The 15,887-nt window shown below is 34.4% G+C and overlaps 1 protein-coding gene across 2 annotated transcripts in view; it reads left to right on the top strand.

Moving 5' to 3' along the window:
- The window catches only part of DIAPH3 (diaphanous related formin 3), a 211,247-nt gene that overhangs the window by 47,545 nt on the left and 147,815 nt on the right, over nucleotides 1-15,887 (top strand). For both annotated transcript variants that reach the window (XM_015851688.2, XM_015851687.2), the window contains 5 exons: nucleotides 881-999; nucleotides 1,132-1,196; nucleotides 1,659-1,763; nucleotides 4,065-4,400; nucleotides 5,498-5,612. In XM_015851688.2, coding sequence (XP_015707174.1) covers nucleotides 881-999; nucleotides 1,132-1,196; nucleotides 1,659-1,763; nucleotides 4,065-4,400; nucleotides 5,498-5,612 — 740 coding nt within the window. The remainder of the gene's footprint in view (nucleotides 1-880; nucleotides 1,000-1,131; nucleotides 1,197-1,658; nucleotides 1,764-4,064; nucleotides 4,401-5,497; nucleotides 5,613-15,887) is intronic.

Below are 15,887 nucleotides of genomic sequence, written 5' to 3' on the forward strand. Positions count from 1 at the left end.
TTTAGTCATTAATAGAATGTCTTGTACCATTTTATGAAATACATTTTAGTATTTTTCTGAACTGAATGCAGTCTGTAATTATTGCTTTGTGAATTCATGTTTGAAAGTATCAGGTATGAGTACAAATGTTGTCTGTATGCTTTTTCCTCTTCTGCTTGGGATACAACTCCATATATAAACAGAGCATACTGGATTTATTGAGATCTGAAGCTTATTTCCTGCAAGTATAAATGATCAGGACAGATCTCTTAGTACTACTGACATGGTTTATAACCAGTTGTGACTGTGTCACATATTTGAAGCAAAGGACAAAAACATGATCCTCGGAAGTGTACTTTGTGCATAGGTCTCAACTTATTAAATGAAAGGTGCTTGCCTTGGGTACATCTGTGCTAGACCTATTCCACCGTAGGGATTCTGAATTGACAGCTTGCATGTTCTGGTCAAATGCCCCAGCTGCGATACCAGTTGGCAATTTAGAACTGTGTGTTTTACTTCATTTTAATGGAGCAGGGCCCAAGTGCATCCATAGTTAAAAAAGTCATAAAAGCACAAGGAATCAACTTTCTCTCCATTGGAAGGAAGAGCTTTCTCTCCATTGGAAGGAAGCAGGAAGGAGTCTTGCCTTCTTGTATTTCCATATGAAAAGAGTTGCAGATTTTATGATACATAAATATTTCACATTTATATGTGCTGATTTTTCAGGCTTTGTGTAACTGTTCTGGTGTAATAAACTGCCAAATGTATTTGTCCTTTGAAGGTTTTGCGTTTTGCATTTATCCTTCTGTGGAAATAAGTCAAACCAAATCTTTTGACATTACTGTATTCAGAAGCAGGATTTTAAATATATGTTAATAAATAAATATGCCTCTGTCTTTAGTCCACAGTATTTCAAATTAATTGAAGAGTGTGTGTCCCAGATAGTGTTACATCGAAGTGGAACAGACCCTGATTTCACATATCGTAAAAGATTAGATATAAATTTCAGCCACTTAGTAGGTAAGTCTCATGCTGAAAAATGCTTACAGCGCTGTACTTTTTTCTCTATTTTAAAATACAGAGTTGTACATGTGATTAAGAATCTTATTTTTTCCTGCATATTTGTAAGTGTGTATTTGCTTCTTTTTTCAGATATTTGTGTAGATAAAGCAAGATTAGAAGAATGTGAAGAGCGGGCTTCTGAACTTTCCAGAAAGGTGCATAATAATTTTAAGTTATGATCGCAAGATAGATACAGGGAGTTACATAATAGATTCATGAGTAATGTAATTGAAAGTGGCATAGCTTTTAACTTCAAGTTACTATTATTATGTTGAAGAGGGAATTTGTATATTTCTTGTGGTCTGGGAAGTATAGAAGTGTTATAAAATACATAACCTTAACTGAGTCTTTCTGCTATTTATTGTGAGGTACAAATCACCCCAAAATAAACTGTAAAATTTATCTGAACTGCTATCTATTTTTCAAAAAAATGAACAGAGTGATAATAAGAGTTGTCACGTTTCTATCTACAGATTCCTTCTTTCTATTCTTTACCGTTTTTTATTATTTTATTTTTATATTGAGAAACACAAAAGGAGAAGTGAGACCCTTGAAAGTATGTGGACATGATTATTATTAAAATTGTTTTTCTCTCTTTCTTTCTTTTATTTTCTTAGTTTGAAAAAGATTTTGTAGCTCATCAAGAGACCCAGGCCCTACTGCAAAAAAAAGAAGAAAGAATCAATGAACTTGAAGCAGAATTACAAGCTTTTAAATCTCAGGTACAGGACAGTTTAATAAATATACAAAGTATATAAATCTTTATTTAATATATATATTAAAAGTATTGTTCTTGGAATAGATTTCATTTTGATCTTCTTTCAGATTTTGATGCAGCGATTGAGGAAAATTCAAAGAATCCTGATACTGATTATTATTGGCTGTTAGTTTCCTTTATTTCAGTTTTATAGAAAGAATTGTAGTGTGACATTAATGAGCTATGTGAGATCCCAGTTGATCCTTTTTGTGCCTGAGTTCTGTTAATTAAACTAGTTTCTTACATTTCATTTGGATTTTACTTTCACTGTCATATATTTCCAAAGTAATTAACCACATAGGGTAATAAGTCCTATGCTTTTAGATTAGCATTCATCACTGTGATCTTTATCCCTCCACAGGAAATTATTCATTGTGCGGTTTGCTTTTCTGAAACCTTACCATAGATATCCAGCAGTGAAAGAAATAACCTGTGACTAGATAAGAAGATTTGCCGATAATTTTTCAAATTTCAATCATATGTAGATGTTTCAAAATGGGATGGCGGGAAGTAGTGCAGACTTTTTGAGTGATGCTCGAGTTAACTTCTCGAGCTAACTACTTCACTCTAAAATCTACATAAGGAAACTATGTGAGCAAGTAAGGCTCCTGTGTATTATTTTTTGTCTAATTTTTTTGTCGGATTTGTTGAAAATGTTGTTTTGATTCAGGTTTCTGATCAGAATTCACTGCTAGTATTGAAGTTAAACAGGCCTTCAAAAAGTAGATTTACTTGTATACTTTTTAATTTAAAAAATAACAAGCTGTGCATCATTGCTTAAAAAAGTTGTTTCACGTGTATTTCTTGAAAACATACTTAAAACTTTTTTTTTTTTGTGTATATGTAAGTGAAGGAGGTTTTTAATCTCCTGCATTTTGTCATTTCTATTGTTCACTGGATAAAATGCAGCATTTTTACAGCATGCAGTCAATGAGCATAATTTATGCTTGCACTCCCAGATTATTATACCATGAACTATCTTGCTGTTAATGTTACTTGGAATGTTTCATGCATATCAAATAATTGATTCATTCAATTTAGTACTATTCTGTCCATCCTGAGAGAAATCTTTGGTTTCCATATGGCATCTATCTATTACAGCAGTCTTTCTCCCGGTCTTGTTCCTCATTTTTACTTTTTTAGTATTTGGAGCTTTGTAGTATTCAGTTTCTTTCACCTTTTAGAACTTAATTTTTCAGTGACTATGTCAGTGTAAAGAATGCTTCTTTCAAGCATTTGAAAACAGTAAAACTGTCCTGCATTTATTACATTATATTTAGTGAGTTTCAGCTATTTCTTTTTTAAAAAATAGTTTGGTCTTTGCTTATTGTGTTCGCCTTCTACGTTTGAAAATTAAAACAGACAGTGGCAGTTAATAATGATATGTTAAAACAAGTTGATTAGCATTATGACCAGTAGATAGATAATATTTATTCTTTTTTTCTTATTGTTGGTTACCTCTTTAGTAGTGCTTAAAGGCCTGGGATAGAATTTCTTCACCTAACACAAAAAAAAGAAAAAAACAAAAAAAACTTTTTTTTTTTTTTTTGTAATCGAAGTTGTAAAAGGAAAAGCCCATCTCCATACAGTACTGTACAGTACAGATGTCCTCCCTGTATTGAATATTAAGCAGATGTGTTATCTTAGAAATTGTTGTTACAGTTGTAAAAACTGCTTCAGTAAGTACTTTATAATATGGTGCTGTTGTAACTTCTGTCCACAAGCGTATGGTTATGTTTCCTATTTTAACAAAAAGAATGGCTTCCAATTACATATATCTGCAGATGTAAGGCAGACATATTTTTTGGAAGGAGCTTTTTCTTTCTGCCTTCAATCCTGACGAATGGAAATGCTCCCAAATTAGAAAATTTTCAACAGAATTTCTAACTTTGTCATATTCTGCAATCAAATGTTAGGAATAGTTCTCCATAATCTGTTGGATAAGTAAGAGTTCTAGAACTGTTTTTAATCTGAGTGAAAGTGATAGTCTAGGTAAATCTTTCTTAGGCTATGATCATTGAAATATAATGAGGGGACATAGAATTTCAGTTTGTGATTTTTGGCCTTGTCTAAGTGTGTTTGAAATATTGAGACTTCCAATTATGAAATGAAAAGTGTGTTGGCTTTATTATAATACATACTTGATTGTCCTATGTACCTATGTACAGAAAATGTCATGCCGTTTTAATTTGTTAACTGTAACAGTGATTGCATTTGGTTAGTGAAAATATGAGACTGATTTTTTTTTATTTTTATTTTTTATCAGTATGGCTCCTTGCCACCTGGATTTCTACCATCAAAGAGTGGAGATGCATCTGTCATTCCACTGGATGCTGCGGAACCACATCAGTTTCCTCCTCCTCCTCCACCACTGCCTTCTAATGGAGCAATCCCACCACCCCCACCGCCTCCCCCTCCTCCTCCACTACTTTTAAATGGCTTAGGAATTCCTTCAGGAATTGGTGCTCCTCCACCACCTCCACTTCCACCAGGCCTGCCTGGGGCACAGTGGTCTCCACCTTCATGCACTCTGCCATTTGGACTGAAGCCTAAAAAAGAATTCAGACCAGAGGTTACCATGAAGAGGCTCAACTGGTCTAAGGTAGTACTGATGAATGGCAAATACCTGCTCAAAAATCTTGCATAAAGATTAGAGTAAGTAGATTATTAGAAATAAGACATTATAGTTAAATCAGTTAAATTTATGTTAGAAATGCATGCTTTTTGCATTTATTTTGTTTCTCTTTCCTGAAAACTGTGTTCCATTTACCCCTGAGGCTTCTGAGAAAATGTCTAGAAAATTTAGTTCCGGGCTGGAGTTATAAAACGATGCTGCCAGCATGCTTTCTGGATCCTGCTGTGCCGCAGTGTGTACTGTTTTCAGTGGATCAATCACTTCACTGTACTGTTAGCTGCATAGTTTCCAGACAAGCGTTTTGCCTCTGTCATTCTGCGGGAGAGCCATTGCAAGTGTTTGTATATGTCCTCAGTATAAGTGTACTTAGATAAATGTAACAGTTGCAAATGTATTTTCTATTTAGTTCTTTCTTCTCCCTTGTGACAGGATCAAGTATGCCAGGACTATCAATATCTTGTATTTTAGAAAACGTAATTGGATAATAATAATAGGATAATAGTCTCGTGCGGGTTGGAAGAGACCTTAGAGATCATCGAGTCCAACCCCTGGGATTCGAGCCTCTGTGTAGCAGAGCGGCACTTCTACCACTTGCGCCACAGGGGGGATTCAAACCTGGGCCCCAGTGTTGCAAGGCGGCATTCCTACCACTGCGCCACCGGGCCACACAAATTGGTTAGACCAAAACAAAAACTTTCAGAGTAATATTAGGCAATATAATATAACCAGCTGTTATTTAAAACAATTCTATTTAAAATACCTGGCTATGTTCAGAGACCAGAGTTTACCCGAATTCCATAATCTAAACCAAAGGCAGTTTGCTATATGTAGACTTTGAGTAACGGAATATGTTGTCAGTACTGCTTCATATTGTTTCTCCAAAAGCTCTTGCTCTATGTACTATCTTGAATCAGAAACATTGTAACAACTCTAAAATTAGGTTGTATATAAAAACTTTGTGTTTTAGGGAGACCCTGAGTATTTAACTAGTTTTGGAATCTATAAAGGATTGTCTTCCTATAGTATAAGAACAATAAATTAAATTTTGTTTTTATCTCTTACAGATCCGGCCTCAGGAAATGACAGAATCCTGTTTTTGGGTTAAGGCAGAAGAGGACAAGTATGAGAATGCTGACATGCTTTGCAAATTGGAACTTACGTTTTGTTGTCAGAAGAGGGGTAAGTAATTGACACCTGGTTTTCAGCTTTTGGAGTTATCTTTTATATAATTTGGTCTTAAATAACTGTATATGCTGTTAAACATATGCTGTTCTATACTTTAATGTTACGTTTTCAAAGTGAAGTGTGCGATGAAAGAAATTTGAAAATCCCAGACTTCTTAAAGTATCAACATTCAACTATTTTACTTTAAGGGTGGCAAGAAAATGTGTGACTCTTAGAAAAAAATGAGAAATGTTTCCTGATAATACAGACATTTGAAAAATTCTTTATAAAGTTTTGTCAGAGTACCTTAATAAAATACACTAATACAGTGACTCAAGAATGTGATACATTTTCTCTCAGAGTGCATACATTAATCGATGTGTTTTGGTTGAAGGACAAAAGTGGTTTTGAGAATTTTTTTAATCCTCACAAACTTGTAGTAACCTCGATGTCCTTTGACATTTCACTTAGTTTCTTTAGCTTTCAAAGCCTGTGGAAGAGCAAACTCTGCAAGTATTTTTTGTGTTTTCTCCTTTTCTGGAAATTAGTTGTTTTACTAGTTATTACAACATTATTTATCCCATATATAAAATGCTTACTGTTACTTCTTGACAATTTTTAATGTTTCTTGATTAGTGTCAGAGATTGAGTACTTTGGGTCAGGTAAAGGAGCACTAAAACAAATTAGTTTGTTTTCAAATTGAAAAGGCATTTTTAAATTTTTAGTTTCTTTCACATTTTTCATGTGATATTTTAAATTAATATAATAAGTAATGTTACCTAGAAACCCCCAGGTTTTTATTTGTTTTGTTTGTTTGTTTTGCTGAGCTTTTGTGAGAGCAGACTTCTGATGCTTGAGGTGATGTGGTAGAGTTTCTAATGAGTTGGGCTGCACTTTATTAATGTTGATACTTGAGAATCTTAAAAATGTACAGAAATAAAAAAGGCAAGAAAGCCTCGTAGACAGTAGATTCTTAGACTATTAGAATAAGTCTAAAGATAATTGTGGTGCTTTCATAATGTTAGAATTCCCAAGAATGTTCTTTGAATTAATAAGTTAGAAGGTTTAAAAGCCACTGGAGGAAGTACTGTTTCCCATGTAATTAAATAGTAAAATTCAGGAGACTGATGTTCAGACCAAATGTTGAAGGCTCAAAGGAGGATTGTGAATCTCCACAGACAGCAAGAACATCAGAGTTAACAGGATTACATCCTTTAAAAGTTTAACTGAATAGACTGAATATATTGTTTTGACAAAACCTAATAGAGAAGAATTATTGGATCTAGCTGAAGAAATGAGTGAAATACACAGTTACATCAAATAGTGTAATACATGGTGGATAAAAAAGTCTTCAGGGATGAGTGTACTTGTATTTTAGAGATGGTGTTTACTGCTTAATCTTTTTTTTTTCAGCATTTTTTTACTTTTTGAAATCTTTCACTGGAATGATGTGTCATTTTTTATTTTTTTTTCAAAGGGAAAAGGAGAATAAATATTTAAAACAGTAGGTAGATGTGCAACTAAATTTCAGCTTTGTTCAAATAAGTGGTTCACAAAAATTTGCATAAATAATTAAACTCCTAAGTAAACAGTACAGGGGTCTCAGTGTCTCTTACTAACAGTTCAGAGAGTATTACAGTAACTACTTTTATTTTCTTGGCTGTGGAAAGAAGGGATGCTTCTCTGTAGCTCATATGTAAGTTACATGACAGAACCTGTCAAAAGATTGGAGACCTGCATTTTTCTGCACCTCTCAGGCTTAAAGAGGTTTATAATTGTGTTTTATAACGTAGGGTCATCAAACTGTTCACCATATTCAACTTGGAAACAGTCCTTGACTATTTCTAAAGCTTTGTCTCTGAAACCAAAAAGGCAAGCTAAAAATGGTTCTATATACAGTTGATGGCATGTTGAAAATGAACTGGTTTCTGCTGAAGCATCTGCTTATGCATTCCTGAAGTCATTTTGTAGGAAGGGATCAAAATATTTAGCGATGCTTTAAATACATTTTATTCTGATAAAGTAAAATCAGTAAAAGTAAAAAAAAACCCAAAACTTTTGTCCATTGCTCCTTATTAATAGTATACCTCTGAGAAGAATCTGCTTACATCTTATTGTATCCTCTTAGACAGCTGGTGACAATAGTAAGAATTACATCTTTTCTGAAAACTAAGTCACAGCTCTCCACCTTTTAAGAATAATTCATAATAACTCAAAGCTATGGGTGGCATTGCATATTTTTTCCTTGTTTATTTGTTGTAAGAGTATAGTTGTCACTTTTGTCACTTTCCAGAAATTAAGTCATTCTGTGAAAGCAACGTGTGCTACAAAAATTACATATTGAAGTGGGAACAATGAGAAGTAGCAAAGCAGCAGTTGCTGATTATGTTCTTGTAGGCAAGCTACAAAAAACAAAGTGCAGTTTATTTATCAAAGAGCTCATTTTCTGAACTGAAAATGAATTTGCAGTCTTTCATAAAGAAATATAAGATTGTATATGTGAAAGAAGTAGGCAAGGATAAAATAGCAGGCCAGTTCCTTTAGTGTGTAAAGTCATGTAGATTTCCTGTTACACAGAGAATGAGGGAGGACACATAATCCACACAGGTCCAGAATCATTAAGTCCTTATTAGTGTATGGATGAAATATTTTCAGTATGAATACTTGAGAAAAGAGTAAATTAAAAACTGAAAAGAAAACATATGTTTGATATTCACAAAAAAAGTGAACTTATTCTGATTTTATTCTGAGATGCCCCAAGAATCTTAAAAGTTCCTGGAACCTTCAAATCATTAGTTTTCTGTCAGCAGCTAAAAGAATAAAAGTAGAGAGTGAAATTACTGCCTTAGAGACATCAGTGTGGAAGTAAAGAATGGTCCCTGAACTCACTGGCTGTAAAAAGGCAAAGAGAAACAACAAACTCAACAATGAAAAAAAAAAAAAAAAAAAGAAGAAAAAAAGAAAAAAAGAAAAAAAAGAAATCTGAAAATAACTTAAACACGAATTCTGTGCATTTATCTTCTTTAGCATTCTCATACTTCTTTTTAAAAGTCAAAAAGAAGAATACGTTATAAAGGATAGTTTGAGATTTGAAAGAGAAATCATAAGAAATATCAAGAATCTAAGATCTATCAGATTTATTCTTATGGTTGTGCATCGATAAAGAAAATCTGTGAAGAGTCCTTCCGGGGATGTTGTTGTAATTACTATAATTCTTTAAAACGTTAAACCAAATAGATGACTTAAATCTGACTGATAGGTGAAAAACTGAGCAGTGCAACAGGAGCAAACTTTATGTATACTTCTGAATTATCTAAAGCCTAAAATGTAAAATTAACAAATAAAAATTGTATCAAATGACAACCCCTTTATACTGACTGCTCCGAAAGTAATGCCTCCTATTTTATTTTGTTGACCCACAATGTCAGAGGCAGATATTGGTGATACGGCAGTAGAGGTTAAACAACATTTTGTTGCTGTACAACAGATGGCAGCAGAGGAGCAGTCTAACAAAATGGTATCTGACAAAATGACATCTGACGTGGAATTTAATATGAAGAAAAGGTGTGTAATTGAATTCTTCAATGTAGAAAAAAATATACTTATTGATATTCATTGATGCTTTGCTGAATGTTTATGGAGACCAAACCGTGGACGTTATCAAGGGTGGTGCATTTCAGAGACAGTGACGTCATCTTCGCTGATGCAGATGTTGACAACAGCATAGAATTAGTGTGCCCTGGTGGCGCAGTGGTAGGAATGCCGCGTTGCAACACAAGAGGGCCCGGGTTCGAATCCCCCCTGTGGCGCAAGTGGTAGAAGTGCCGCTCTGCTACACAGAGGCTTGAATCCCAGGGGTTGGACTTGGTGATCTCTAAGGTCCCTTCCAACCCGCATGAGACTGTGAGACTGTGAGAATCATAGAAATGTTTGGATTGGAAGAGGTTATGAGAATATGTTTCTGAGGAAAGCTGAAAATTTTGTGATAGTGAAGTGGGAGATTTGATTATCTATGTATGGACTTGCATCAATTACCCATCAGGATATTATGAGAAAGCATGCCATAAATGACTGTTTCCAGTATTTTGTAACAAAAGCAAAAACAGAGCTGTTCTCAGAGTGGTATGGAATTGTGCACAGAAGGTAATAGGAGAGACCGATCATAGTTTGAATGGATAAGAAGAGAACAATCTTAGTCAGTTCAGCATAACAGATATTTAGCTTCAGGATAGAGAACTAAATGACATAGAATGATCCAGCAAACAAGGTAGTCATGCCTACAATCATCTCAGAAACTGTTCTGAAAACTATCTTAGAGATTCAAGCAAACACTGTACTTTAATTCAGAAGAAGTCTAAATGACATTAAAAAAATAATAATAATGCAAGCAGCTCAGTTGTGAAGCTAAGAACACAATCACAAGGAATAAGATAATATTTAAAAGACTTAGTTAGATGAAAGGAACAAGAGAAGTCATTAAGTGTAGGAAGATAAATTTAAGCAGAACATTCTTTGTGATTGTCTTTAGAATTCTGAATTTATTTCATAGGATGCTTCAGCCAATATTGAAAAGTCTAGTTAAATATTTGAAAAGAGGAAGTTAGCTAGGGACCTGCTGAGATAACTCAAAGAACTTAAGTCAAACACAGGCACAATATGTCCAAAAGACATAGGAACGAATGGAACATTACTAGGCTGGTGTGTGTGGGGAAACAAATATCATCTTTTGGGAAGTCAGGAAAATATCGGATTAGAAGTAGTGATAAAGCTTGCATGGTGTCACATTGCACAGAGAGTAGTAGTGCTCTAGATGGATCACTGGTCAGTGGGGCAATTTTTAAGTTCTTAATCTTCTTAGTCATGGATATAAGAACCTGTTCTTTACCTGGAATAGCTTCAAGCTAATATGTTTAAGACTCAAATGCTAAAATAAGGCATTATATCTAAGTGTACAGTTTGGTTGCTTGCAGAAATTAGAGCTAAGTAATGAAATGCTGATAAGAAATGCATTTAGTTTGTGAGGCTACTTTGAAGGGTCTGGAGAAGATATAACAAAAGTTGGTGAATGTCTGTGAATAAGTACATAGGTTGCTCTGAAAGTAATGCCTCCTATTTATTTCCATGGAGTCTGCAACAGATAAAAAGCAGTACAATTAATGTCCTGAGACAGCAGTGCATAGGCTTCATGTAGAATAAGTTTTCAGGGTAACTGAACTCAGAGCCAGCTACGTGTTGCTTAGTCTTTCTTGTGTTTTGCTGAAGATTTTGGGTGTGCATGGAGCATACAAGAGAGCAATGTCTAAAAAGGGCAACATTTTCGAGAGTATGTAAGTACAAAATGTCACTTCATTCCGTGTATGCAAAATGTAAAGAAGGTAGTAATTTTATGATGTAAACAGTATTAATAGATTGATTTGATTTTTTCTAACAAGAGTAGTTTTTTAAATAAGTTATGTTTGATGTGTTAAATGGCCAAATGAGGATTTGAAATTGCAGATCAAACATGCAAGAAACTACTCCTAAATACTTCATTATTTTTTACAATATGGAAGTAACTGCGGTTAATGCGAGATGGCAGGGAGAATTATAAATTTATTCTTTTTTTCCTAGATATCAAAGGGAACTGATCTAGTATACTCTAGAGAGAAGGACTGAATGATCTTTCTGCAATTTTTTTTATTGACTGGGACAGATTTTCATACTAACCTTACTGGAGATGGCAGTACCTGATCCCATCACACCACAGCTCATGCCAGACTTAATTATTCAAAAATAAAGCACTTCTCTGGGAGTGCTATCTCTGTTGGCACTTGTGTTGAAAAGGTCAATATAGTTCTCTTCGATTTTATTTTTTTTCTCCTTCCTATAATTCTGCCTGATTTTTCTGAAAAATGACAGTGAGCATACTGACTTTGCCTCCATTAATTATTGGAAATACCTCAACTGAGTTTTGTACTATTTGGATGGTTCCAAGAAGACTTTTCATTGTATGCTGACACCTTTAATATTGACATTTTCTTCTAACATGTATTTGAGTGATGATTTTACCACTGCATAATTTTGAAAAAGCTTCTTAGACTCTGTGTTAGTAAATAGCTTTTAACAATGAAAGCCCATATAAGACATTTTTTTTGTAAGCTGCTGTAATTTATAGAATTCTGAAGTGAATTCAGCTCTAGAATTTTAGGACAAATTGGGGAAAATGCATTTTTCTTGGGCCAACATTATTTTATGAGTTGCTCTTCTTACGTTTTAGTGCTAAGTTGTGTTTGCATGTATCATATAAGAAAAAACAGCGAGGCCTATACTACTGCGGTGTCACCCAAGTCTCAAATGTTTTAGATCATGGAAAAGTGCAAAAGATAGCAAGAAAGTCAAATCAGCAATGTAAATGAGATCTGTACTGAATTTTATATTTTATAGCCCAATCAGCATAAGGTATAGAACCTTAGGTATTAGATAGAGCCCACTGCTCTCATGCTGGAGTTGCTCCAAATGTTTCTACATGTAGAATTTCACTACTACAAACCTTTAAGACTACCAACAATATTACCTAATAACTTCTGTTGATAATACAGTACTGAATAAATTAGTTACCTTTTAATATAATTGTTATCACAGAATTGCAGGGATTGGAAGGGACAGAGGTAGAAGCAAAGCCTGATGTGTTTAGGTTTGACCCCCTGTCAGTGTTAACTTAAATATCCTTTAAAACAAAATTATTTTAAAATAACAATGAATGAATATACTTCTATGGTGTGTTGACCTGGCAGGTTAGATGATAGCCAAGCCCAACTTTCATAAACTAGAAAAGCGTGTGGGTCAAGATGAAGGTGGAGCTCACTTATGCATTGCTATTAAAGGCAAAGCACATTTGATTTGGGAAAAAGCTGATTTATTTTATTGCCAATTAAAATAGAGTATGGTGATGATTTCAAGTAGAGAATATATTTTTTTAGATTATGTGAGTAAAATCCCAGAGGAGATAGATATTATTTGTATTTATCCTGAGAGGGAAAAAAGCCTGCTTACTATCATAAGTTTTATGAAACAAATGAAAATAAATGTTTATATGTTGTACTAAGGGATGTGGTTTAGTGGGAAGTGTTGTTGGTAGGGGAATAGTTGGTGTAGATGATCTTAGAGGTCTTTTCCAATCTTGGTGATTCTATGATTCTATTTATTTAATATATTATATTTAATTTACTCAGTAGTTTTGATAAATTTCTAACGTTACAAGCATTTCTATCTGACTAAAGTTAACTATTTGAGTACAGTAAAATATTCTTTTTTTTTTTTTTTTTTTTACTGCTTTTGCTGTAGCCTTTTCTTCATTGGGAATTCAGTAAATTTAAATGCAAGAAAAAAAAAAGTCAGATAAACTGACTGAGGAGTCACTGTTATTGACAATTATGAACATGAACACTATTTTTCCTTCTTTAAAAATTTACCATTTAGTTTCTCAATGAGTGGCTTATGTCAGAGAAATTTTATTCCAAGAGCAATACAGTTTATGAAAACAAAGAAAGAGGAAGATTATTTGTTAGTGGAGCAGTGACTTTTGATTAGGCATATGTGTAGAAAATTCTTGAAAAGACTCCAGTGTTCCATGTAGAAAATGGAGATATATTTGGTACAACCCAACCTTTTGTTCTATTTACATTCGATTTTATAATGCTGGAACAAAATTGTAATTTATTGTAAAAAGTGACTACAGGCCTTTTCCCACCTCCACTTAGATTACATATCTTTTTTTTTGTATATTAGCTCTGTAAATATAATCTGACTTTTTCTAGAATATAACTTTATTCTTAACTCACGTGGGGTTTTGTAAGTTGATCAGTTCATATGAATATTTGAGAAACAGACTTACATTGTAGACTTCTATTTTTATCTACATTTTATATTACTGTCTCTTCCTTCTAAATAGATTCTTCTGGTCTGTAAATATCATATATGGTTAGGATGATACTTTATAGTGTTATAGTTAGAAAGATTATTGTGGCGGAAAAGAGACAATCAAAGAAGAAATGCTCATCCATATCCAAGGATCTAGGCTCACGGTGGAAAACTCCAAAAAGGAGGTATCTCCAGAAAGAGATCAGCCCTTAAATGGGGTCTAGGTCTTCTTCTTCACATGTGCCTTCACCTGTGCTCCCGCTGCTGACCCAGTCCTTGCCTTGGGTGATCAATCAGTGGTTCAGGCTGAGACTCAACAGTTACCATACACTGAATTTTTAACAAATATTTAATTTCACAGAGGATACAATCTCATTCAGCGTTCTGAAAACCATCCCAACAGGATGGGGCATTTTAATGCCTTTTTTTTTTTTTTTAAATCATTATTATTATTTTTATTAAGCTTCCCCAATATTTTGCTGTAATACAATGATTTATTAATCTGGCTTGTCACACAGAAGTTTGTGAAAAGAAAACACTTGAGATTACTTGACCCACTAAGCTACCTAGGTGAAAGATTCAGTTATACATCTGTCATAAGAAAAATGAGCTACCCATGACAACTGCCTGTGTTCTGCCTCTTGCAAATCAGTGTAAGTATTGGATGCTGAGAAAACAAAGATTTCTTTTCATTCTTTTTTTAATGAAGTTCTTGAACAAATGCCCCCAAGCCAGCCTTTTTCCTGAATGAATGGAAGAAAAGCAATAAGAATTATTGATATAATAGGTAAATATTTATAGCAAAACAGTAGTTGTGTTATTAGATACATTCTTCTGGATAAGTTTGCTGCTTCTGTCTTCATTCCAGTTAAGAAAATCAGATGACAAACTCTTCTGTAGTTATTAACAACTTTGTATTTCTGTTTTATGGCTTTGCTTCCCCACTTCTCCTATTTTTACAACTTAGTGGGACTCTGCTTTTCTTTTTAAATATTAGCTGACAAGATAGTGCTTCTGTACCAACCTTACTTTTGTCTAACTACACCTCAGTGATGAAATTTAGAAACCTTATCTGCTCTGTTACTCAGCTTAACAGAGAAAATGTTTCCTTCTGTGCAGTCTGACTTGTCCTTTAAAATAGAAATGACTGTTCCTAAAATTTAAGTGTGTAAGTATAACTGACAAGGGTAACAAGTTAGGGTGACTGCCTGCCTTTGCGGTTCCTTGATCATGCAGAGTAATGCTCTGTGCGGCTTAAAATCTGGGTGCAATATACTTGATAGATATGCAGCATGATTCTGTTTTTTGCAACTGGCATTTCAACATATCTCAAAGTATTTGGTCATTTATCTGAAACACTGGAAAGTTGGAGATGCGCCCATGTGTTCAGCAAGATTACTTCAATGAAAGCTGCTATCAAAGCTGATAAAATGACAGGTAGATGTAACTGGGGTGCATGAAGAGAAACTGGGATTTGAGGCTCGGCTGCACATGGCAAGAGAATTCTTGGCAAGTGGAATTCAACAGAACTGTAATGCTACTGTGAAAAGAAAGAAACCCTGAAGGATAAAGCTAAAATCAAATCAGTTTAGATAATCCGAACTGCAAGAAACCTGAGGGAGAAAGTTTACTATCAGTATTAATCTATTAGCATGGACTAAATTGCTCTTTTAAGGCTCGGTAGAAGAGAGCTGGCAGTGATGAATGAAAGACTGGACTTGGTCATATCTAAAAGGTGTGAAAGCAGAATACATTCACTGCTATCAATTGAGTCTCAGAAACCATACACTGTTCTAGTTTTGTCTGAGTCAGTGTTGATAGCACACCTATGTTTCAGCTGTTGCCGTCATCATGGCAAGGCAGCCAAGTCACAGGGTGGAGCCAGGCCTCATGCAGAAGGCCACAAAGCTGTGGGGATAGCGTTAGGATTAATGCATTTAGAGATGTTAATATGATGGATACTAAAAGGGCTAAAAATGATGTAAATTGAACTTACTTTTTTATCTTTTCTAGCATTTCATGGAAGAAAAAATAGTTTTGATTGGAAGGTAACTTAAAGTCCATCTAGTTCCAGTTTCCCTGACATAGGAATCCTTCCTCTAGACCAGGTTGCTCAAAGCCCGATCTAGACTGGCCTTGAACCCTTCCAGAGATGGGGCATCCACAACTTTTCTGGGGAACCTTCCTAGTATCTAATCTAAATGTATGCTTTTTTAGGTTAAAACCGTCACTTAATATCCTGGTAGAGAATCCTACCATATCTCTCCAGTAAGTGCCCTTTAGGTGCTGGAAGGTTGCTAAAAGGTCTCCTTGGACCTTTCTTTTTTCCAGGCTGAATCTCAGCTCTCTTGGCCTGTCTTTCTGTGAGAGGTGCATAAGACCTCCAATCA

Source organism: Coturnix japonica, chromosome 1 (assembly GCF_001577835.2).
Source record: "Coturnix japonica isolate 7356 chromosome 1, Coturnix japonica 2.1, whole genome shotgun sequence".
Taxonomy (NCBI): Eukaryota; Metazoa; Chordata; class Aves; order Galliformes; family Phasianidae; genus Coturnix; species Coturnix japonica.